Source organism: Bactrocera dorsalis, chromosome 1 (genome assembly GCF_023373825.1).
Source record: "Bactrocera dorsalis isolate Fly_Bdor chromosome 1, ASM2337382v1, whole genome shotgun sequence".
NCBI classification, from domain to species: domain Eukaryota; kingdom Metazoa; phylum Arthropoda; class Insecta; order Diptera; family Tephritidae; genus Bactrocera; species Bactrocera dorsalis.
Genome location: NC_064303.1, coordinates 111,241 through 135,294, shown reverse-complemented (window position 1 = coordinate 135,294; position 24,054 = coordinate 111,241). Strand labels below are relative to the sequence as shown.

At 34.4% G+C, this 24,054-nt stretch overlaps 1 protein-coding gene and 1 long non-coding RNA gene across 15 annotated transcripts; both read left to right on the top strand.

Moving 5' to 3' along the window:
- The first annotated feature begins 261 nt into the window (after positions 1 to 261).
- On the top strand, positions 262 to 24,054 carry LOC105232254 (AF4/FMR2 family member lilli). Of its 14 annotated transcripts, XM_029552877.2 has the most exons (14): positions 262 to 2,425; positions 4,911 to 5,284; positions 13,405 to 13,478; positions 15,716 to 16,388; positions 16,456 to 16,916; positions 16,972 to 17,025; positions 17,116 to 17,710; positions 17,776 to 21,204; positions 21,267 to 21,565; positions 21,631 to 21,825; positions 21,931 to 22,017; positions 22,081 to 22,246; positions 22,310 to 22,460; positions 22,541 to 24,054. In XM_029552877.2, exons 4-14 carry the CDS (start codon positions 15,717 to 15,719, stop codon positions 22,828 to 22,830), a joined length of 6,399 nt encoding a protein of 2,132 aa, XP_029408737.2. In that variant the 5' UTR covers positions 262 to 2,425; positions 4,911 to 5,284; positions 13,405 to 13,478; position 15,716; the 3' UTR covers positions 22,831 to 24,054. The 14 variants fall into 14 exon arrangements, with proteins under 14 accessions (XP_029408737.2, XP_029408734.2, XP_019848038.2 ...); XM_029552874.2 differs by lacking the exon at positions 13,405 to 13,478 and having other exon boundaries at positions 262 to 2,032; positions 4,970 to 5,284; XM_019992479.3 differs by lacking the exon at positions 13,405 to 13,478 and having other exon boundaries at positions 262 to 2,032; positions 4,967 to 5,284.
- On the top strand, positions 5,291 to 10,885 carry LOC115066583 (uncharacterized). Its single transcript, XR_007422640.1, has 2 exons — positions 5,291 to 10,510; positions 10,590 to 10,885. It is a non-coding gene; the product is annotated as an uncharacterized LOC115066583 (long non-coding RNA).

The following is a 24,054-nucleotide window of genomic DNA, read 5'->3' as shown; positions in this document are numbered from 1 at the left end:
GTAAAATAATTATATGAAAAAGATAGGTGGGAATTAATATTCGAATATAATGGACTTGCTACTCTAGGGTTCTTTGATATTTGACTGAGCCTCTGATATGCATATGATGTGCGTAATCATATTCAACAAAAGACATGTTAATTACAGAAATTTATATTTTTTTTAATATCAAAGGTTATAATATATTAACTTGCCAACATACTTTATATTTTAACCCTGACGTAGTACACGCTTAGTACACAAAATAATAACACATGACTACCAATCAGCAAACAAGTTTAAAAAAATGTAGTCTTTATTATTGTTTTCGAACTTATTTGTGCTTTCTGTTTTCGGTAAAATTTCATTTTAAATAACTAACTTTCATTTATGCCTTTTCTTTTCATTTTTTCCAAATGTAATGTGTTTCTGATTCTCGTACATTTTGGATGATATAACTATATCTAACCAAAGAAATAATGTAAAAAATACCGCCAAAACCTTCTTCGTAGCAAATGCCAAATGATTCCTTAAAAATTAACATCTTACGGAAACTAGACAAAAATTATTTGTCTATAGCATACTATCAAAAATCACAAGCCAAATATTCAAGAAACGTTGGTTTTCTCTACACTGGATTTAAAAATTGTAGCTGCAATTATGGATTGGATATTAAAAATCAAGTTACTGAAAATAATCAACAGTTGTGGAGAACTTAAATCTATATATGTATAAGAATATTAAGTTTACAGCGGAGTTTATTGACAATTGGACAAAAGTCTCTAAATCTTTGAAAAATAATTAATTGAAATATGTATGAGTATGCGTAATTCTCACATGCACTAATCAGCTGAGAAACCTTCCTTTACTTTGCCCGAAAGTATCTTAAATGCCTTATCTTGTTTTTATTCTCTTAACAAACTTATTTCGTACTAATTAAGTTTTTAATATTTTGATGGTAGCTCATTTATAATTTCGATTTTTACGAGTTGACAGTACAAACTTTATTATCCAATGCAAGTTCATATAGATATCTAGTTTTACCAAGTATTTATTATGAAGTAAAATAGTTTCGACAATGTTATAATGCATTTTGATATGTACAAATGTATTTTCAATGAAAAGTAAAATGCATCGTAAGAAAATATATATGAACAAACAAATATATTGAAGAGAATTATAGAATGTGCATATATATTAAAACTTTAAAGAGTTTAAAAATGTGTGATAGTAGACTGTTAGGTGTCGAGTGTTCAATATTTTCCCAAAATATTCAAATATTTACTTCTTTCAATATATTACAAATGATATGATTAATTTCCGATAGTATGGATTTGGCAAGATGGTGTTAAAAGGTAAAACTGTTTTCAAGTAAAGCCATTATTGTGTTACTTCGGAGCGTGCTTTCTCTTCTTATTGATCCATAATGTAAAATTTTAATGTATTTCATGAATTCCTTGTTTACATTTTGATGAATTAAGGACTTAACAATCTCTTCGTATGTTGTTATTACTAAAAAAAAACACTTTTTTGGCGGAAATGTTTGGTAGAAATATATTTTTGTGTTATGAAAAATATAATATATAAAAGAAGACAGCTGGTACAGGTCTTTTTTGGTCTTTGGACAAAATCACTGTAATGAATCGTGAATTTTTAAAACAAAACATTAGTGTCTTTTGGTAATTGAATACCCTCATTCATTGCTTTCAACGAGTCAGCAAACTAACGAATTTTCTTTGACAGGAATATATCAAGCAACGAATGAACGAAAACCAGTTCAAAAGCGATTTACAAAAAATAGAAAATGGCGAACTTTGCTTTTCATTTTCCAAATTTGACATTAATTTTCTGTTGAAATTAAAACGGAGATATTTTCTAATTAAAAAACGATAGGCTGTAATATTATGCAGTTATCGAAACAACATATAAGCAACTAAAAATTGACATGTGCGTTGTTTAAAATCTAAATATGAATATGTCGTCTGCCATTGCGTGTTGCTGAAGACTGTAAAGAAAAGCAACACCATTGTGACAAAGTATCGGCCAGTCGTAGGTACATACTTAACATCCGCCAACGAATATTGTTATTGTTAATTGATTAAAGTATTACTTTCAAAAACAAAACACCAAAATATCTTACCATTCAAATCTAAAAGTGTAGATTGTATCAAAGTTAATGAATTTCAATGGGTAACCAGTCTGTGTATCGTGATGCAAAAAGCAACAACAAATTTGCAATTGTAGCTGCCAATAAATATACCAGTACTTTTTTCTGACAATCTAATTCAATTGGGTGTTCAGAGATTGTGTTAACTGTGGGTGTGTGACTAATTTTCTCAAAGATTTATTCGAATAATATATTTGACCGGGCCACAATTTTTCAAAACGATTGGAATTGATGTGGATTTAAAGAAAGGCAAGTGGAGTTATCAGGCCAAATGCCAATGTAAGTTCATTACGCCGTACATGAAATTTTTCCCATGTTCATTACTTTTTATCTACATTTCATCAGCGTTTATTCATTCTACATAGCTTTCTTAATTATTTTGTATTTTTTATTTGCATATTTTCTTCTGCAAAATTTCACTCGCAAATTGTGTCAAATGTAAGAATGGCTCACTAATTCAGAGTATGTGCGAGAAAATAGGAGCTATTACTAAATATATGGTTATTTCTTTCGTTCGAATAACGAAAAATTGAGGTTGGTTCGAGGTCGTAAAATCCTTAAGACATGATTATATTAGATTTTCAGATGTCAACCGTTTTGACATTTCCACTTTTATTTACTTGTGTGTTTTGAAAGCGTATTCAACTGCGTTGACATTTCCTGTCAAAAAAAGAAAAACATCAGCTTATAAATGTCATGTCATATGAGAGTACTTCGAAATCATTTCCATCGATCGTATCTTAAATTTAACGCGATAATGCTATGAGATGGTATTATAAAATTCCTATAAATTGTTTGCCGTCAGAAATCGTTAATGTAAATTATGCCAGATCATCTGAAGTATTTTACAATATATGTACATAGATGTAAAAAAATGTTTGTGTAATGTGACCCCAAAAATATTTTTTTGATAGGGTTGCATTTTTTAAATTTGTGAAATAGAAACGAAGTAAGAAGTACAGATAGTTTTAATAAATAAAGAATGTGATTTATCGAATTCCTATGCAGGAGTTATTATACATGTCCATGCATACAATTTTGTAGAATCTCCAACTGTGTTGAATTGAAAGTTTTGCATAGGAAAATAACAAAATACAAAAGTAAAAGAGATAGATATAGTATACCTTTAAAAGTGTAAGATAATAAGTGACAAAAAGATAGGATAGGAAGAGAAACAAAGCATGGGAAGAGATAAAGATAAATCAAGACGTAGAAGAAATTCCCGATATACTTGAGCCGTGTGAAGTAGTTGCTAATCTTTTGTCTGCCGAATTTCAAATGATATGTTGACGAAAATTGTTAAATAGTTATCAAAAAATATGTGTAAACCGTAAAGAAGAGAAACGTGGGTGAAAGTGTGAAGAAATTGTGATCAATGAAAATCTATTAATAAAAAGAAAATTGTTGGCAAATGTCTAGTGATAAAGTGAAAATATTACAAATACATGCTCATTTAAAATATAAAATGTGTTAAGAGTATTGTAAGAATGAAGGAAAAACGGTGAGAAAAATAATTAATATGAAAAGATGCAACGACGAAGTGGAAGAAAATTGTTTGAATGTGTGTAAGAGAAGACATTGAAGAAGTAGAGAAAAAATTATTGCAAAATAAAAGCCATCAATCTGCAAAGTGGTAAAATTTTTCTAATCTTCTTTTTAAACCGAATTATAGTTTGCAAAAAGTTGCAAATTAAGTGTAGTTTTACGTATCTTAATGTTTATTAGTGGTATTATTCGTCTTTAAGGTATATGTGTGTGTGTAAAATTTTGGCGAAACAGTTTTAAACTTAAAAAAAGAAAGTTTTGAAGTGTAAAATCCTTTATAGTTATAAAGAATTAAAAGGCTTAATGTAAGGATGATCTCTTGGTTATAGTGCCAGATGTATTGACATAAAAATCAAAGTTTATCAAAAGCAAATAGCATATGTGTAAAGTTAAAAATTTGGCGTTTGGCAATAGAAAGAAGATTAGGTAGGAGTAGGAATGGTAGAACACGGTTTAATAAAGCCAGGCAAGGTGACGAAAATATGAGTAAACTGCGCAATAAACCCAAGGAAGATCTATCTCATGATACACAACCAAATGTTTAATTCCGTAATTCAAATAGTAAAAACAAATCTGTTAAGTGAAACCCTAATGAAAATTAAATATTGGTCTCATAGTCACTAAACCTAATATTTTATACACCGGTTCTGCTTCTTATATACCTATAATAGCAACAACTATTTCATCAACACATATTGATAAAATAAATAATACAATTCACGATATTGCCGTTTGCGCGCCGAGAGTGTTATAATACTCATCGTAATTGTAGAAGCTACCGACAATACCGAAGGTGCACGAACGCGTCGTATAAAAAACAAAAAACTGACTAGCAGATGTATAAGCAGATAATTTTAAACAACACATAAGCAAAAAACAATGCTAGTAAAACACATTGTATAGGTATTCATATATACCGTGGGTTATACACCTATAAAGTACGATAATCAAAATTATATGGGTATACCGATACTTTAAAGCCCAAAATACCTGGTTACAATAAAATTAAATTTGAAACATAAAAAACTTTTCGACGATCAAAATATCAGTATATCATACTTTATATGTTTTCGGTATTTACAACTGTTGAACTACGTCGTATATGCCGAAAAACGTTTTTATTATCCAAATTTTTTAACAGTTCTGCAATTTTTTGCTAGAACAATGCGGAAAAACATAATGTTTTAATTCCATATATAAAAACATAATTCCTATGTAGATTGGAAAAACACATTTCACCACGACCTTCATATACGACCTTTACTTTCTTGACAGTAGTTCTTTTAATGAAAAAAACCTTTTCATTGCGTTTTCAAAAACCTTTTAAACAAGTTATAACGATACCTATAAATATTAAAATAAAAACTATTAACTTCCTGCTTCCGGGAAAGTGTGAAATCCTTTAAAAATAATTTTATTAACATTAACTCAGCCGGTGACGCCTGTAACAGAAGCATTCAGCAGAAAAAATAATAGCTGTTTTTGAGAAAATACCTCAAATTGAAACAACCATGTCTTAGTTGGGTATGCGACATTTAGTAAAAAGTTTGCTAAACCCAATGAAATGGATATGAAAAAAATTCCAAAATCACGGTAAGTTTATAAATATACATAGTAGCCTAAATTATATTGTATAAAATTTCATTGAGCTTTGGCAAGCATGCGATATTACAAATTTTTAATAATTCCGGTCGTGCGACATTCGGGTATGAGTAACGAGAACGGATTCGGCTTTTTATCCGGTCAAGGACTGTCAACTAGGCACCAGGAATAAATTCTTCCAGTACAACAACTAATAATTTATGATATTATGCATCAGTGATATATAAATTTAATCATTAAACTTATTGCGTCTCTTACCGAAATTGCCTAATTAAAAAGGCAACAAAAGTCGTTTCTTCCATCCACATAATAGATTTTTTTTATATGTAATTTGAATTGAGTACATCATGCTTGACTATATATACCCAAAAGTCACATTTGTTTTACAGTGAACGTAATCATTCTCGAGATAAGTACAATAAGTATTACAAGCACTTTTGTTTTGTCACTTCTGACCGCTATTGAATATCTTATTTTCTTTTCTTAAGTACCTGAAATTTTCATTCAGATATATAATTTCTACATATCTATGTTGGTTTTTAACCCTGCTGTTAGGTTAAAAAAAACTTACGAATCTTAGGTTAGAGGACCATTTGGTCCATACTGCAGTTTTCATACAAAATAACAATTTAATCTTAGTCTTTATATTTAGTTTGGTTCAATACTTGCTAAATATTATTATTTTATTATTTATTCAACACTAGTAAAATAAAAACTAGGCGTTTTGCATGTTACAAAGAAAAAAAAATTGGACCAAATGGTCCTTAACCATTACGCTGGCTAGGTCGTGTTGTCCGGATGGACGAAAACACTCCAGGTCTGAAAGTATTCAGAGCAGTAACCGCCGGGGGAAGCAGAGGAAGAGGAAGACCTCGACTCCGTTGGAAGGACCAAGTGGAGAAGGACCTGGCTTCGCTTGGAATATCCAATTGGCGCCACGTAGCGAAAAGAAGAAACGACTGGCGCGCGGTTGTTAACTCAGCTATAATCGCGTAAGCGGTGTCTACTCCAATTAAGAAGAAGAAGAAAATATCATTCAGTAAATTGGTAGGGCTTATAAATGTTTAAAGTGAACTAGTGACGACAGCCGGAACGGACCCGGACAACAAAATAGTAAATAATTCGACTATTTTGTTGTTGTAGTGGAATAAAACATTCCTGAAGTAGTTTCGAGGCATGAGGCCGAGTTGCCAGTCCTTGGTTGGTTAAAAATACGGGTCCGTTCCGGTTACTATGAAGAAACAAGATTTGGTATAACTCTGTTTTCTTTAAGCTGTGTAGGAAGTTGGGAGTAAAGGTGATATGTTTCTAGTCGAATTATTCTATAACCTTTTAAGGTACTATATGCAGCACTTTATATGGTATTTTTATATTCGGCATGTGCTGAAATACTGCTACGCATATAAATTAAATAAAAAATTGGACAGTAATTAAGAAACATCGGAACGTGTTAATTACATCAACAAACAAAACACAATAAAATAAATCTGTATTGAAGTAGAGTGCACCCCAAAGTCATTGCATCTTTGTGTTTTTAAGTACAGGTTATACTTTTAGAATAGGTTGCTTACATATATGCATAGGTAGTAGTCATAGTAAGATTTTCAGGTGAAAAGCTTTGTAAGCACAAATTTTCACATTCATACTGTATTCAAAATATAACTAATCGAACGAACACTAGATAAGCTTATCAACATTTCATAGATAATCGGAATGGTTTTTTAATAGTGTGTTTATATAACTTTCTCAGTAAAACAAATATATTTCGCATACCTAAACTTATCTCTAAAACCTCTACTTTAATTCAAAATTGAGCATTACTGAATTTTAAAAAAATACATAGGCAATTTATTTAGCACTGCCCGTTTCATCAAAAAAAAATCTCCATCACTCAAATCAGTGTTATAGTTTACTTCTGAAAAGTATAGGGTGAGCCATATAAAATTTTAAATTTTGAAGATAGGGCGTAAAAGATTGAGTGTAGCGTTTGCTGTATGGCACGTAGCGCCGTCCTGCTGGAACCAAATGTTGTCCAAGTCTTCCTCTTCAATTTGCTTGACCAAAATCCGCACCATACAGTGATTCGTCCTGGGTGCATTGGCTTCTCGACGGTTACGTGCGGGGTTTCTGTGCCCCAAATGCGACAATTCTGCTTGTTAACTAACCATCGAGGTGGAAATGAGCCTTGTCCGAAAAGATGATTTTTCGGTAAAATTGACCATCCTCGGTCAAACGATCTTCTGCCCAATCTGCGAACTGTAGATTAGTGAATAGCGACCCATTTCGTAAATTTTAGACTTTTACTGAATGGTATTTGACGTTTTCAATGTCAAAATATAGATAATTCAAATTTGAAACGTTAGATAGCTCACCCTATATTAAACTAATAAAATATAACGCATTTGGTCTTATTGATAATTTAGTGGCTTTGTAGTTTGCTGACTTAAGAGGTTAGGGGTAGTCAGAGGCACGAAAAAATGAGAGTTTTCAGTATTTTTTTTTTTTTGCCACTAAGTCATGTTATTTTACAAAAGTAGTAATATGGCATTATTATAGGATGTGTTCACTTGAAGCCACAAAAATTTCAAAACAAAAAAATTTAATTTCCAAAGTTATAGTTGTTCGTGTTAACCCTGTTCCAAAAAAAGGTACTTCCTGTGACAAGCATAAGTCCTTGGAGATTCATCTAAATACAATCGGACAAAAAAAAAGTTTTATAAATAGATAATCCCGGGCCTGATTTTTTTTTTTTTTTTTTAAATTAACAAAATGGCGGCCTCCGGAAATTTTCGAAAAGCTGTATAAATTTCATTAAAATCTACTGAACGGGTTTCGAGTTACAGTTGTCACTGATTCAAAAAACATAGTTTTGAGAAAAACGCGTTTAAAGTTTCACACTAGCGCTTTGAAGTACCCGAGCTCTCTTTCTTATTTCTCGAATAACTCAAAAACTAATTATCGTATCAACGTGGAATTTTCAGGGAATATTTTTAAGATATTACACTTAACGAAAATGCAAAAAAATTAAATAAATAAAAATTAAATACATACATATATGTATATACATACATATGTATACATATACAAGTATATGCATATATATATTGTACGTTCATTTACACATTTATTCGTACATTTATCAGTATGATTCTCTCATGTTTTGAAGATTGGCACGTGAGTGGAATAACTACTTTTCACACTGTCAGCTGTTCTTTTCTTTCTGATGCTATTGTTACCTACACTTATGCCAACATGTTTTCCAATCCTCGAAAAAGTTGTTAAAGTGCAAAAAGGTTTCAATGCGCGTAGCGTTTAATGCCTTAAATTGAGTTTGCTGAATTGCCAGAAGTTACAGGGAGCTAAATCAGGCGGATACGGTGGTTGTGAAGAATCAATCCTGCATACGACGGTGCAAAGGACGATTCTCAAAAACCAATTCCTTTATTTTATTGACGTGTTGATCATCAGTTAATGTGGATGACCGTCCTAGACGAGGTTCATGGTCAACTCGTTTTCTATCCTGTTTGGATAAGTAGGAGTTAAACCTGCTACAGTATCCAGAACGAAACTGCGCGTCACTTATGTTTCTTGCAGAAACTCGAACTCTTTGCCTGCGATGGGTGGTGGCTTGACTCCGAGTACTTCATACTGGAAGGGAGTCGGTGAAGGTGATGGAGTGTTAAGTTCCGTGCAGAGAAGAAGCAAAAAAGGTCGTAGAGATAGCCGTTTATATTAGAATTTTCTCCTCGAAACAGTAAGGATGATTAATGACCGCTCAGGTAGTTCATGGTCCACCTCTTCAGTCCTGGGGAGAGTATAGTTTGTTCCATGTCCTGCAATAGCGTTGTGCCACTGACTGTGTCAAAGGCTATTAACACGTCCAACACTACGATAATCGTCCTCTCACAGGGTGGTTTCTGGTTAAGGCCACGAACTATCTGAGCTCTAGTGGTACTGTGCCCTTTTCGGAATCCATGTTTGTGGTTTGATAGTTATCGAACGATAAGATAAGTTGGCGGGTTTCCTACGTTTCAGTTGTGGGACCACACTTCCGACTTTCCGAACTATGTGCACGTTGCAGCCGTAGATGCTAAGGTGGCAGTGCGTTAGCATCATGGGGCCACGTACGTTGTGATCCACTCCCTGTGTATCTTAAGGACTGAACGGGGTTTAAGATGGCTCCAAAATCGTCCGGACTTGGGTTGGACTCAATACCAGCACGAGTCAGGAGGATACGGAGCAACTCAAGTTACAGCTCGCAAGGACGGACGGGCAGACAGACAGTCAAGCGGAACCGGTTTTCAGTCGATCGAAGAGATAAAACCAAATTCCCTGAAGGAGCTAAAGCCCATCTCAAAAAGTACTTATAAAAAGTGTTTCGAGGACTCGAAAAATCGTTTGCATCTGGTGGAGATTACTTTGAATTAAATATTTAAAGTTTTATTTACCATTTCCGTTTTTTTTTTCACAATACATAAATACAATGAAACTGAAGGTTCCGAAATATTTAAATTGATTAATATTAGCAAACTCCCAACTGCAAGTGCTAATCTCAAATTTAATACGTGTTTAATATTATTTGAAAATTTTTAAATTAAATATAGTTATATTTATATTAACTACTTCAATGCGAGACAAAAACTTCTTACTTTCATCCAAAACATGAAATTTGATCGACCAAAAAACAACTACTGCCCAATAAAATCAAGTTTTTTAAGCTTTGCTTTTTAACTCAGTGTTGGTCAGCTGTGCTGCAATCAGGGGTCCCTATCGTGGATTGCGTACTTCGTATCGATTACTACGTAGAAAAGCAAAGGTATTTGGAGATTCTTTTGTTAGCAGTTAGCAGCAGCATTCATTGTTATATGACGCGTCCGATGTAATATGCATGGTATTGTTCATGAAATTTATTATTTATCCGTATGGCAGTGAAGTTTGATGCATACCTTAGTTTGTTTGTTTGTAATAACAGTAGAAATAACTGAATGTCATCCATTGACAGTGGACCTCAAATTATCTTGATATTCCCCCGAATAATGTTTTTAAAATGTATGTAATTTTGTTCAACTACTACTATTTATTGCAATTATTGAATTATAATGCAATACGCGTGAACAGACGAACTATTTTTATAATATCTGTAAAACAAATTTTAATCCAAAAGGAACGCAATCAGTCCGTACTTGTCGCCATGGTCGGAGTTACTCCAATATCGGTGTAATAATTTAACAAATACTTATTTCATATGAATTTTAATAATTAAGTTTAATGTTTTAAAATTTTCATACTTCTTTAGTTATGCAAATTTCAAGAATACTTGACACCCGACTGCGTCCGATCCAAGTTCGTCCTTACTCGTTGTGCAACTGATTTTATTTTATAACATGATGACGTTTATGTACCAACTCCTTCATCTTTTTCATCGGGCGATCTCCATTTTTTACAAGACGATGCCCCGCCTCTTGTTTCACATCTAAACGACCACGGATGAAAATGCAATTGGTGGCCATTTGGCCGACATTTTGTTCAAATAATAAATGATATTAAATTTATCTGCATAGCAAAAAAAAAACATAACCCATTTTAACCAAATTTGAGTGTTTTATTTCAACTTACCATCAAGTCGTTGTTGGTAGATCCTATAGCAAAGGTATATCTGTTAAGTGTCTATGAAATCAGCACCAACATTTTTATAAAATTGTCTTATGTAATAATCAATTTTGTATAATCCTTATAGAGATTGTTTACTGTGCCATAAGTTGAGACGTGTTCATGTAAGTTTAAATTTCAATTATTGGTTACCGGTGTTTGTGAAGTGTAGATTGTCTGGCAATATAAATCTGGATAGTTAAGACTCTATTATGGCTATACTAAAGGTTTAATTTTTCATTTCATAGTGATTTTTTGCTATTTCGCTCTTTGCAATTTTGTGCAGTTATTTCTGATACCTCAATAAATGTATCATTCAACTGCATGCATGCGTTTATACCTATGTGCATACATATGTATGTGTCCATTTGTTTATGCTTCGCATACTAATTACATTTGTCCGGATTGTAATAGTATTTACTTTGTTTCGCTTTGCTGTTCTGATTCTTGTTTAATTTCAACTTCTGTCGACCGCTACTTGCTTTCAATTTTACAGCATTTATTCCATAATCAATTTTTTAATTATAAAAATAAATAAATTACAGACAAATTCTACATAGATTGATTATAACAACTTTATTTACCTGAGAGAGTAAAATTATACACACATACATACATATATCCATTCGTGTTTGACATTAAAAATTTTGTCTTATCTGTATTAAAAATCAGGTAGGCTAGGTTAGAATATATGGCTGATATATAGAGTGAACCAGAAAAGTTTAGGCACACCGTAAACTTAAATGTTTATCCAAAAATTACAGGTTTCTCTTTGAATTTATGAAAGTAATAATAATCATATGTTTCCATTTCAACATTTTTATTATATATTTAAAAGATCTTTCATATTTTTTAAGATAATAAAATTATAATAAAAATATTAATGATTGTATATAAAAAAGTTTGGGTGGACATATGGAAAATATTGTTCTCAATCCGAGTTTTTTAATTCTAATAATTTGTTAAACTTCCTTTGGCTTAAATAACTGCTTCTAAACTTCGACGCAGTCTTCCAACTAGGTTAGATGTCAAGAGTTATATTTGCCCATTCTGTACGTATGGCCTCACTTGAATCCTTCGATGTTATGTAGTGAGTCGGTATTTTTTCCAGTAGATGCGTAATATGTTCTATGAGGATAGTGTCTGGGGATTGCGGACGTGTTTTTAATTGCTTACAATGGTAAATAAACCACTCTTGCACAAGATATGACGCATGTCTTGTTGAAACAAGAATGACTGTCCACTTATGCCCAATTTTTCAATCATCAATAAAAACGGGATTTCCCACACCAGATGCTGCAATGCACCCCAAAACCATTACGTTACCGCCGCCATGTTTCATAGTCTTAGTTACGAGTATATTATTTTCCTGGCGCTCTTTGTTTCGTTTTCGCCAAATTTTTTCTATTATTCTTAAATCTATTCTCTGTTTTATAATTCCCACACTTGAGGAAGGTCTCTGCACTATATTACAAATTTCACGATTTTAGCTGCACGCGCAACTTATGTAATTATAATTTTACGGACATCTATCGAAATTTCTGTACAACCGGCCATTTTACTCACTCTATAACTACTTAAATTTTTGCACTGACTTAAAACGATTGAAAATTTAACAAATAATTATGAGTAATAAACCGAATAGAACAAAAAATTAAAAATAAGCTATATTTCCCAAAAACTTAACTTATTCACAAATTATTGAGAACCTTCTTCATGAGTGTTTAGCCGTTTGCTAACGCGAAATGCATGCGTTTCTTATGAAATTACGGAATATTCCTTTGCTAATTATGATATACATACATACATGTATGTATGTAAGCTAATAATACGAACTGTGTCGAAAAGTTGGTTAAAATTTCACCAATGATTGGTTTCCTAACATTCGTTAAGATTCCGTGATGCGCATCTATTCAGTAATAAAACGCAATAAAATAGTAAAGCTTTGACTCGTTCAGATTCCATTCAATTTGAAAAATTAACAGTTGCGTTTGAATCCGCTGGGGTCTGATACTTGTCTTATTCAGAGTAGTCAGAAGTTAGTTAATTCAAGGTCAGTACCGCTAAAATCAGGACGATTATTTCTCTAAAGGAGGCTGTACTCCTGAGCAGTAAATCTCATTAGATCGTAATGACAGCAAGTCTGAAACCGGTGTTGATGGATCGTTCACAAGAATTGACTAATTTAACAACCTTCCCCCCAAGCTATGTAATAATCCTTAAAATAACTAAGACCATTTTTTATAAAGGCTAGGCAAGGGAGAGAAACTTAATATTCATTATTTTTCGTGCATTAATGAGTCGATGAGGAAACAAGCGCATGTCGTGAGAAATATCTGTAGAGGATAGTAATTTTTCATTCATAGTATTAGTATAGTTATTATATATGTATGTATATACATATGTATATTTTCAATATTTACATTTGTATAATTATATATTTGTATTTTATCTTTTTGCAGGTAAGCAAACATCTTATCCTCCAGAATTTTTATATTATTAAACAAATTGATTGAGAGCTATATGAGAGCGTACAGTAAGTATGCACAATTGTCTACTAGTTGTTTTCAAATTCTTATACATAATTGAAATTTGGTTGTAAATATCCTACAAAAATTGAAGTATGTTATCTAGACCATTACTATCAGTAAATGTATAAACCCAAACTTATTCTAAATTTTATAGTTGCTGACAGTTAAGAATATAAAGTTATCAACCGGTGACACATCAACGTAAACTATACTATATTGACAATTATTACCTATTCTCTTGCATCATGTTAAACAGAGTCGTTTTAATTATATTGGGACTACATGTCTTAACCACTTCATAGAAATACTAGTTACTACATTTTCTAATATAGTATCGTACATGTAAAACCTCATAAAATATATCCAAATTGCCAAATAGCCAATCAGATAAGCAGTAAGAAAAAACATTATTTTTCGATTCCTTGGCATTTTGTGCGTCTTTTGCAATAAAATTTTTCTCTCAGCATATTTCCGCTTTAATCGAATAGATTGTGGAGAGTTTTAATCTTCTGAGTTACTTAACTCACATTTTATTAAATACATACATAAATACAAATATATCTAAAAATATTTTATCAAAATTTCACTCAAGCGCTGACAGTTGTTTGAACTCAGGTAAAAATCCATTATTCCCAAGGTTATTCCCGCCCTAATTATTAAAAAAATTGCAAAATGATTTAAAGAAGTCGAAAGTAATATTTTTTTCAGGTAAGCGAGGTTTCTAAAAACCTGTTTGTTCGGACTATGGTCATTATTGTACCGCTGATCTCTCTGTTATTCTATTGAATATTGACAAATATATGTACATACATACATACATACACCCATCTAGCTCAAGAATAATAGACTACCCGTAGAAAGTATGTTTATAAAATGAGAAATGAAAAACGGACTTTGGTTCGGAAAGTTAAGTTAGACCCGTGGTTGTACAATGAAATGTAATAATGGCTATAGCGCCGCTATTTGTTTTTTTAATGACTATGTTTATGTAATTATGATCCCTAAACATAATCTTATATAAGGATTTCAAGTATTTTTTTCTTTTCTTCTGTAATTTAGTTTGTATAAATTTAATAAGAAGCTAAAGTGTATGTCTACTAAAGTGAAGTACTATATTACAGGTACACGAAGTTTATAAAAACCCAAAATTTATTTTAGGACTGTGGTAATTATAGTACCAATGTATTTGTTAAAAATTTTTGTCTCGCTAAAAAGGATATTGATATTTAATGGATAAAGTATATGTATATCTTATGCATATGTACATACATTAGGTGGGAAAATTTAGAACAAGAAAAAGAGTCCGAAAAAAAACATATTATTGGAAATTTAAGTTAGATCGTGGTTGTACTAGAAAATATATTTATAATTGATTTCTTGGGGGTATTTTCTTATATAAATAAAAATACGTTTCATATATCATATTTAATAATTTTTTTTTATAAATTTGTGAGGTAGCAAACATAAATTGCGTTTATTTAAAAGAAAAAACTTTATTATATAATAAATTGTGTTTGCTAATGACACAAATATAATTTTTTATATTTCGGTCTTTGTCTCCGGACTATTCAGTGAAATGAAAAGAGAAGATAGATAGAAAAATACATCATTGTAGCAAATAATAATTTGGGATGTCAACTATTTGTTTTAAATGAAACTATATTTGATATCAGATCTTTATTAGTGCTTTACATATTCGAATTCACGTACTTTAATAAATAAATATATATATTTTATTTGTTATAATTTCGATAATCATTATTTATTAGTTCTGGATTAATCAATGTCATTACATATGCAGCGTCTACCTGCTGACATTGTATTACTCTAAAATGTATCTCGCAGCGCTAACAAACCCTGCACTATTATTACGCGGTTACTACCTTACACGCCGCAGGTTTTGAAATATATAAATTATGCGCGCATCGATCCAACCTTCAGTTATTTCGTGAAGTTCTTGTGTTACGCATGTCAGTCAAGCTTATACATTTTACAAGTACATGTGCTAAGTGAGCATCGATCCAACCTTTAGTAATTTCGCGAAGTTCTTGTACTGCGCATGCCAGTTAGTCTTCTAGTTTTGTTAAAAAATTATAGCCAATTACGTACTGAAACTGAAAATAAGAAAAATATACATATTTAATATAATCCGTATAATTTCTATTAAATACGCCGGAAAATTTCTATAATATAAAAATTCCCGTCTTATGTCTTTCTCGGATTTTCTTCCTGCGCGAAATAGAATGGAAGATTTTGAGCGTCGCCAACAGAGGGAACGTGAAAAACATAAACGTCAGCAAGTGCAAAGTGTCGGCCGAGAGTATGCCCTCTTTCCAGAACCGCGTAGAGTGAACCCGTCCGAGGTAGATGACGATATCACCGCCAAACTGGGCGATCATTCTAAAGCTATTGAGTTTATGACTACGGAAGGTGTTGGTGTACAACCATCCTCCAACAATGCCTTGCTGGTTAGTCATTTACAATCAAGTGCCTCGTCCTCAGCTGGCGGCAATAATATCGGTAACGTCTCTATGTCCACCAATTTGTTGTCTTCGCATCGTTCGTTGGCTGGTTCACAGGCTCTTCAGCAGACAACGCAACAAACTCATCATTACCAACAACCTTTGCGTCAACAACCGTATCTGAAGCAGCCTGATAACAAGCTACCATATAACGGGCGGGGAAGTTATTCGGCTCAGTCGGCTAAAAATGATTTACGACCTAGCAGTGGAATGGCACCACCAAAAGGTCCTCCACCTTTGTTACCACCACCGTCTGGAACTATAGGCGGTAACACTGGAAATAATAGTAGTTTAAATTCAACATCTTTGTTACCACCACCATCAAATGGGTATTTGGGTCCTCCTAAATCAACCGCACCTCTACACAATGGACGGTTTCCTAAACCATTGCCGGTGAGTTACACATTTGTTATAATTTTGATTTGTTAAATTTTCAAAATTTAATTATTTATTTTTTTAGAAGTCAATAAATGATATAATCTCCAAAGTGGATCAAACTTATCGCGCTCCTGAGCAAATTACCAAAATAGCCGCAACGCCCCGTACAAGTATCGCTGATTACAATCTGAATGGGCCTAATCGGCACAAATATTCAGTTGGCCCGGTACAATCTATTTTGGGCTCGCCACCTTCCGGAGCGGAATTATTACAGAGTGCGGTTCCAATGCCCATAACACCAATCTCAGCTCTACCCGCAACCCCTAATCCTCAGATCATATCAAACAATTGTGGGATAACAACTATTAGTAGCGGTATGCCAGCAATAATGTCTGGTGCTATCCCATCGCCTACTATTGGTACTACAATGTTAAGTTCGCCGCTTGTGACGACCGCCGTTAGACAAGGATTGTTATTGTCTAAGGAGACCTTAAAACCACTAATGGATCAAGTTGGACCAACTTTAGAAAAACAGAACTCCACGTAAGCATAGCATCTAGAAACGTTGAATAGAAAATTTTAAATTAATATTTTCTAGGTTGGAAAACGATTTGGAGCTTTCAGAATCAGATGATGATCGTCGAAAACAGAGGTAAACATACTGCTTAACAATTTTTGTGATGTTTTATTTTATATCTTCTTATCCTAGCAATAACAAATTTTTTTTTTTTCATATATGCAGTCGTTCAGTTCATAATTCCAGTGATAGTTCACCCTCAGATTCTAGTGAGTCTGGTAGTGAAGAATCTTCAAAGAGTGAAAACCATCGATCGTCACTTACGTCGCTTCAGCAACAATCCTCAGCCCACAATCCAAAATCACTTACGCAAAATTCACTTCAGCAACAGCAACAACAGCAGCCACAACAAACGGCTCCATTAGTTGGGCGTACAGTTGCAAATAAACTCACAAATGATAAGTCAAAGGTTATTGAACCTCTTGGAGGTAGCCGTTCAAATATTTATCTAAACAGTAATGCACTGGGTTCGGCGGGTTCTTCCAGTTCAGGGCCGAGTTCTACGTCTTCATCATCCAATAAAACTCCTTCTCCGTCAGATTCGAGTAAATGGAATTTAAGTCGATATTTTAATAAAAAGCCTGCCTTAACACAAAATGCCACTCCACCACCAGCAAATTCGCTGGTTGTAAATTCAATTAACGTGAGCATGGATGAACCGACTCTTTTGCCAGGTGGGGCCCAAATAATACCTGAAGCTACACAACCCCAACCTAATCCCACGATCGTGAAGCACGAAAATACAAACTATGGAGTAGCGGTAAGCGGAATTACTAACCATACTTTTTGATCATTTTAAGTTTATTTTTTTTTTGTTTTTAACAGAAAAAGTTCTCCGCACGCAGTGACGATGATGATGAAGAGAGTACTGGTCTTCGCAATTGCGATACACGTAGCGTGATGTCCAATTCAAGTGGAGCTAAAACACATATTAGTGGAGGTGTGCCTGCGTTTATAAATGAAATAAAGAAAGAAGCTGATGTGCTTTATCCAAGCTCATTGAAAGCTACTTCCTCTGTTACAACACAGGCACATGTTCATGTTTCATCTCAGCAACAACAAACGCAAGTACCTCTGTTAAATGCTGCAGAATTTGTTGCGATACCAACGAGCCAAATAAAACATGAAGTTCCTGGTTTAACAACAGTAGCAACATCAACTGTTGCCCCAATGTCTTTGGCGGGTGGTACTACCACTGTCACTCCTTACAACACCATTAGCGGGAATGGACATAGGCGCACTCTTTCCGCGTCACCACATATGCGTAACAGTGTTTCGGCGGGCTCAGTGAAGAGGCGTGTTGGCCAGTTATCAGCCCCATCCAGTGATGGACCTACATCGAACAGTAGTGATGATGAAGATGCGCTGGCAACATCTACAAGGTCTACCGTACCAACGTTGGGTCCAGGTGGCACGTTAAAAATACCTGGCGTACCCGCAGCTATTACCGCATTACCACCTTCAACGTCACAGCCATTGGCATCAGCGCCCACAGTTCCAAACTCAATAACAGTCTTACCCATCAATCCTCTAACAAAGTCAGCACCTCTTCGCAAGCGAAAGAAACCTCGGAATTCGGCAACCAGCATTACAACACAATTGGACAGTAGTGACGAAGAAGATATGACATCAGATTTTAAAAGTGGTGGTGTGACAGTAAGTCCAACTGAGCTGAGAGCAGTAACTGGCCCAGGAGGGAAACTGTACTCGGAACCAACGCCGGTAGTGCCTGCAAAGAAAGGACCAGGCCGGCCACGGAAAACTGCTGGCAGTGGAAGTGGAAAGAAAACCAATGCAACTCCGATTGCTATCCCAAAAGGTCCCAAATTAACAGCTAGCAAGGATGTTAATAGTGGTGCTTTGGTTGCTAAAAAGGCTACAACAAAAAGAAGAGCCTCTCGTCAAAATTCAAATTCGACTGGCATCATCCCGATGAAATCACATTCTCAGACTACACAACCAGCGGCACTAACAAGCGTTCCAATCATTGATACATCTTCGTCGGGTTCAGCGTCGTATTCAACATCGAAATCCTCTAGTTCATCTTCTTCGGAAACGGAATGTGAAGATGGCGTTATAAGTGGTTCATCATCTGGTGATGACAATAAAAATAAAGTCGCAGGTGCTACAAAAACAAAACGCAATATATCGGCGCGGCCAACAGCAGCAGCAGTAACCCCAGCGTCAACATGTTCAGTCGCAGCAAACGTATTGCCTGCTTCTACTAGTCGCATTATAGTTCAATTGAATAGACGTAAATCTTCACATGATGATGTCCCGCCAATAGCAATATCGTCAGTAAGCACCGGTGGTTCGGCCAAAATGGCAAATAGTGGTAAGCGAAAGAGGTCAACGTCACATTTCACTCAGGCCGATGAGGAGGCTGATAGTGATGATGAATCATCAGATTCCGGATCTGGTTCGTACGGCAGTTCGGTCAGGAATTATAACACAGGTGCAACGGCAGCTAATTCCGTAACACATGGTGGCAATGCGAGTGGTGGCAGTTCACATCGCTCTCAGAATATGCAATCGCCATATAAAGTGCCCATTCCAGCGGCTCCTGTATCTAGTTCGACTTCTAGCTCAAGTAGCGTGTCATCGTCGTCATCGAGTAGCAGCAGCGGGGATGAACATTTTGATACAGAGCCTGGAGCATCCGTTAGTAATCGAGGCAAAAGTAAGCACAGTAAGACTGGTACTAAAGTTACTACTAATATCAGCAGCGGTTCCAATAGTTCGAGACTGCGTCGTGACAAGCCCAAAGCAAGCGATAAGAATAAGAATGTTACGCTTACGCGTATTTTTAATCCAGAAGGCGGTGCCAAAAAGCAAGGTCAGGTGCTGGTCATCGACGAGCAGCAGCAACAAAAGTTGATATCTCCTAATGCCTCTGGGTATAGAACTACAGTGTCCGCCAGCTCAACGTTATCAAATAGTCAAGAGAATCTCGTTGCAACCGCCACAGTTGTTAATTCACAATCACCTAGGCTAACTCCCGGACATATAAAATCACCACGTGCTTTGCCTCAACTGGCAGCAGTTGGGTCGCATCGCACACCGGATCGTAGTAGTCGAAATAGTGCTGAACGGAAAGTGCAACAACAACGCATTAGAACGCCGTCTTGTACACCTACTCGCACTCCACCTACAACCCGCACGCCAACACCCACACCGGCATCATTACTGTCAGCACCAACAGCATCACCTATGAGAACAACAGCAACGTTGTTGCCTAATTTCCCATCCCTTATATGTAAAGTTGATTTATCTCGACTTAAACGCATTTTACCAGAGTGGCGTACAAATACTTATCGGCTTTCTAGTACTACCATATCCCGTTGTGCCCAACATGAAGCGATATTAAATGCTGATTTGCAAGCAACATCAACCATAACTGGTAGTGGAAATGGCAACAGAACACCTACAACTCCAAACTGTCCGACGGAGCGGGAACTATCGCATTCCAGGGAAAGTTTGGTCGGAATTGGTGTTAGCGGAAGCAAACAAAGACTGAACACAATTCATTCAAATGGCCGCCTGGGCAATCTTTCCACAGATGGTGATGGCAGCGGTGGTACAACCCCCAAACAGCAGCCTCAACTTACACCAAATGGTTACAACTTAGTTACGAATGCATCAAATAGTTCACCCTCTACTAAGCAGCTATTAAAACATGAGCAATTAATCAAAAATGAACCAGGCTCTGAATTAGAGAGTGCATCCATGGCGTCACAACCTAAAGCTGACGCTTACTGCAGCGAAACTAAGTTTAAAACAAGCGGCTCAGTTAAACAAGAGCTTCTACTACTGAAGCAGGACTGCAAGCCTGGTTTAACTCCACAAATCGCTTTTGTATCCGCTGATAAGGAAGACGATCGGCCTGATGGATCACCAACTTCACAGCAAATGCGCGTAAACGATATAACTGAGCCAAAATCGCAACGGCGCAAACGTAGCGCCAGCTCGAGTCCATACAAAGACAAAAAGCGGAAAAAGGATAAAATGGACAAGTATTCCAAAGATGGTAAAGATATGAAAGATGGGAAGGAAAGTGATGCCGGTAGTGGTCCATTATTAACAATACAAGATAAAGAAAAGGACGTTGGGAAATCGATAACTGCTTTAGGAGCTATTGAACGTGATATAGGAAGCAACGCTATTGGCAGTGGTCATGCTGGTGTAAATGACACTTGTCGACGTGCAATTGCTATAATTCCACCACTTGGAATGAACAACAATGGGCAAATGGAGGTAATATTATAGAATTTTCGCTGTGGAACTTTATTTAATTGTTTTTTTTTTTTATTCTTTAGAAGGATCATCAAATGGAAAATCGGCAATTAGCTCCTACCAACCACGATCGATTACTGGCGGTGCGACAAATGCAGCAACAACAGCATCTTACTAATGTTGCGGCTTCAAATGGCTCACAAAATCTAGCGAACACTCAAACGGCAAGTAATAATTTAAATACAGCAACGACTGCAGATATTGCTGCTAGTAATATACTAGTGCCACCTGAAAATCTAAACGCTCCATTAGCACCACCACCGCAAGCGATATACCGATCATATTTTGAACGCGATGATGATGGACTCTGTGATGATATTGGGTAAGCTTTATATATATATATATATAATATGTGATTGTATTTATATAATTTATATTTGTGTTTAGGAAAAATTCGAAATTCCTACAGGAAGCAGTTAAGAGAAAGCACGCGGCCGATAAGGAACAAAATCTATTCAACCAAGTAACTTTGTATTTGGAGGCTGTTATATATTTTATTCTATCTGGAGCGGTACTAGAACTGCATCGTAATTCGGAGGACGCCAGTTGGGTTATGTACAAGGATACATTAAATTTAATTAAGTGAGTAAAGTGTGCAATTTCTAAACATAAACCAAATACAATGTTATCGAAATTTCTCTAGTAACACTATGATATCTTATATATTAATTTTACCTTTTTATTCAGGTTTATTTCATCGAAGATTAAGCATTTGCAAGTTTCATCTACATCTAATGAACTCCATGAGCCGCACAACAAAGTTGCTATCTTAAGGTATATATATGCAATTAATGAGAGTTTTTTTTTTATTTAACCAATTTTACTTCTTTACTTTAGTTTACGTTGCCAATCTCTAATCTCGCTAAAACTATATAAATTAAAACGAAACTATTGTCGGAATATCATCAACCATTGCGCAGATTTTTTAAAAAGTAGTCGGATGGAGGTTCTAAATGGTAATACACCTTCATCTAACTCGCCATCGAACTCAGTTTGTTCACAGGTAAATCAATTAAACAGCGAACATTTGAAAATAATAATAATCTTATTTTACTTTGCTTTCCAGGGCTCTGGTTCGAATACACCGCCCGGACGGGGTATGCGGCAAGATATTCAGATCACATTAAATCACCAAAATTTGTACTTCAATTACTTGGCTAATTGTCACGATTTATGGGATCAAGCGGATCGACTTGTACGGCAAGGAAACCATACTGGTAAGTAGTGTCCGTCGTCATTAAAGATATAGGTTTTGTAGAAGCTATTTTTAATAATCATAAATTTCTTATGTTTACAGACTTCTTTATAGCATTGGATCGTGAAAATGGACCACTTACGCTACACACCTCCATGTATGATTTGTTTCGTTATATACAATCGGGTCTTAAGAAGCTGAAAAGTGCGAATACCACCACCACAACTTCTGCGACTACTACAACTAATACTAGTGGATGCAGCGATAGTGTGACTATAACCGACAACGCCTCAATGGCTTATGTTAATACTACTACCACACTTAGTAACACCACACCCACCATCAACAAAAGTGCCAGCGCCATAAGTTCGGTAACATTGCAACCCCAGTAGTAATGAAATTGGTGGTTTATGCCTTTATAGATTTACTTGGGTATATGTGCTATTATTTTTCTCATTAAACATCCAAGAAACTTCTTCATCGTCGCGGAAAAAGAACGTAGTTGCATTTCTTATTCTCTAACTTAAAATTTAGGCATTAAAAAGGCTTTCGTGCTATATATATACATATGTATATGTGTAGATTTGGACGAGTGAGTGGCAGGCAGATACTTGCTTGTTGGTCATGAAGTTCATTAGCAAAACAAAGTGTTACAGTTTATAATAATATTGTTTTTATTATTACCTTTATTATTGCTATTATACAATTAACCCAAAAAGAAATTATCATTAATAATGCTTAATTTAAAAAGAAGAAAAAATACCTGTTTTTTCCTATTTACCTGTACATGTAAAGAACTTTTAACATCATAATTCTTAGTTTATTTAAAGTTCTTCATTTTGCAAAGGTGTACATATAGAGGAAATTAATAAAAAAATATTAAAGATATCACACGTTTTGTAAATATGTATTTAGCTTGCGAAATACAATGAAGCAAATGTTATTACAATCATTACTTTACTTCTATTTTAATTATTAATTATTTTAATTTATTTATACAAGGGGATACAAACCACGGTTAGAAATTTGGCGGAAATTATAATTGTTTATTTTATTGCATGAAATTGTACTCAAATGCAAGTTTTGAGGATTTTTTGAATTTCTCTTATTACAATAAGAAATATATATAGTTAAATGATATATATTTTTCACATCACACAGTTATACGTCTTTTTTATAGTTACAACCCTCGGGTAACATGATTATGGATTTAAAATTATTAATTTTTAAAAAATGGTTGCTGGTCCTTGGGTCGCATGTGATAAATAAAAGAACACATTTATGTAAAGAATATGTTTACAAACAGACTAAAAATAACTTTTTACAAAATCGATGATTATTGGTTTAATCATTTTTGCCAAACTATAGTTAATCTTATTCTATTATAAGAGAAGTTAGCCTTTTGTTTATTTTGCTATTTTGGAACACCATATTTTTAAATGACATGTACGCACGATTAAAAATATAAAATGACGATTAGTAAAAATAAATTTAAGTATGTTACCAACGTGCCTATGCGGTCCAGCAATCACAATATTTATTTAGATGGGAGAAATATATAAAAATATGGAATTAAGAAATAAAATTGCCAAAATAATTTACATGTTTTCATCAAA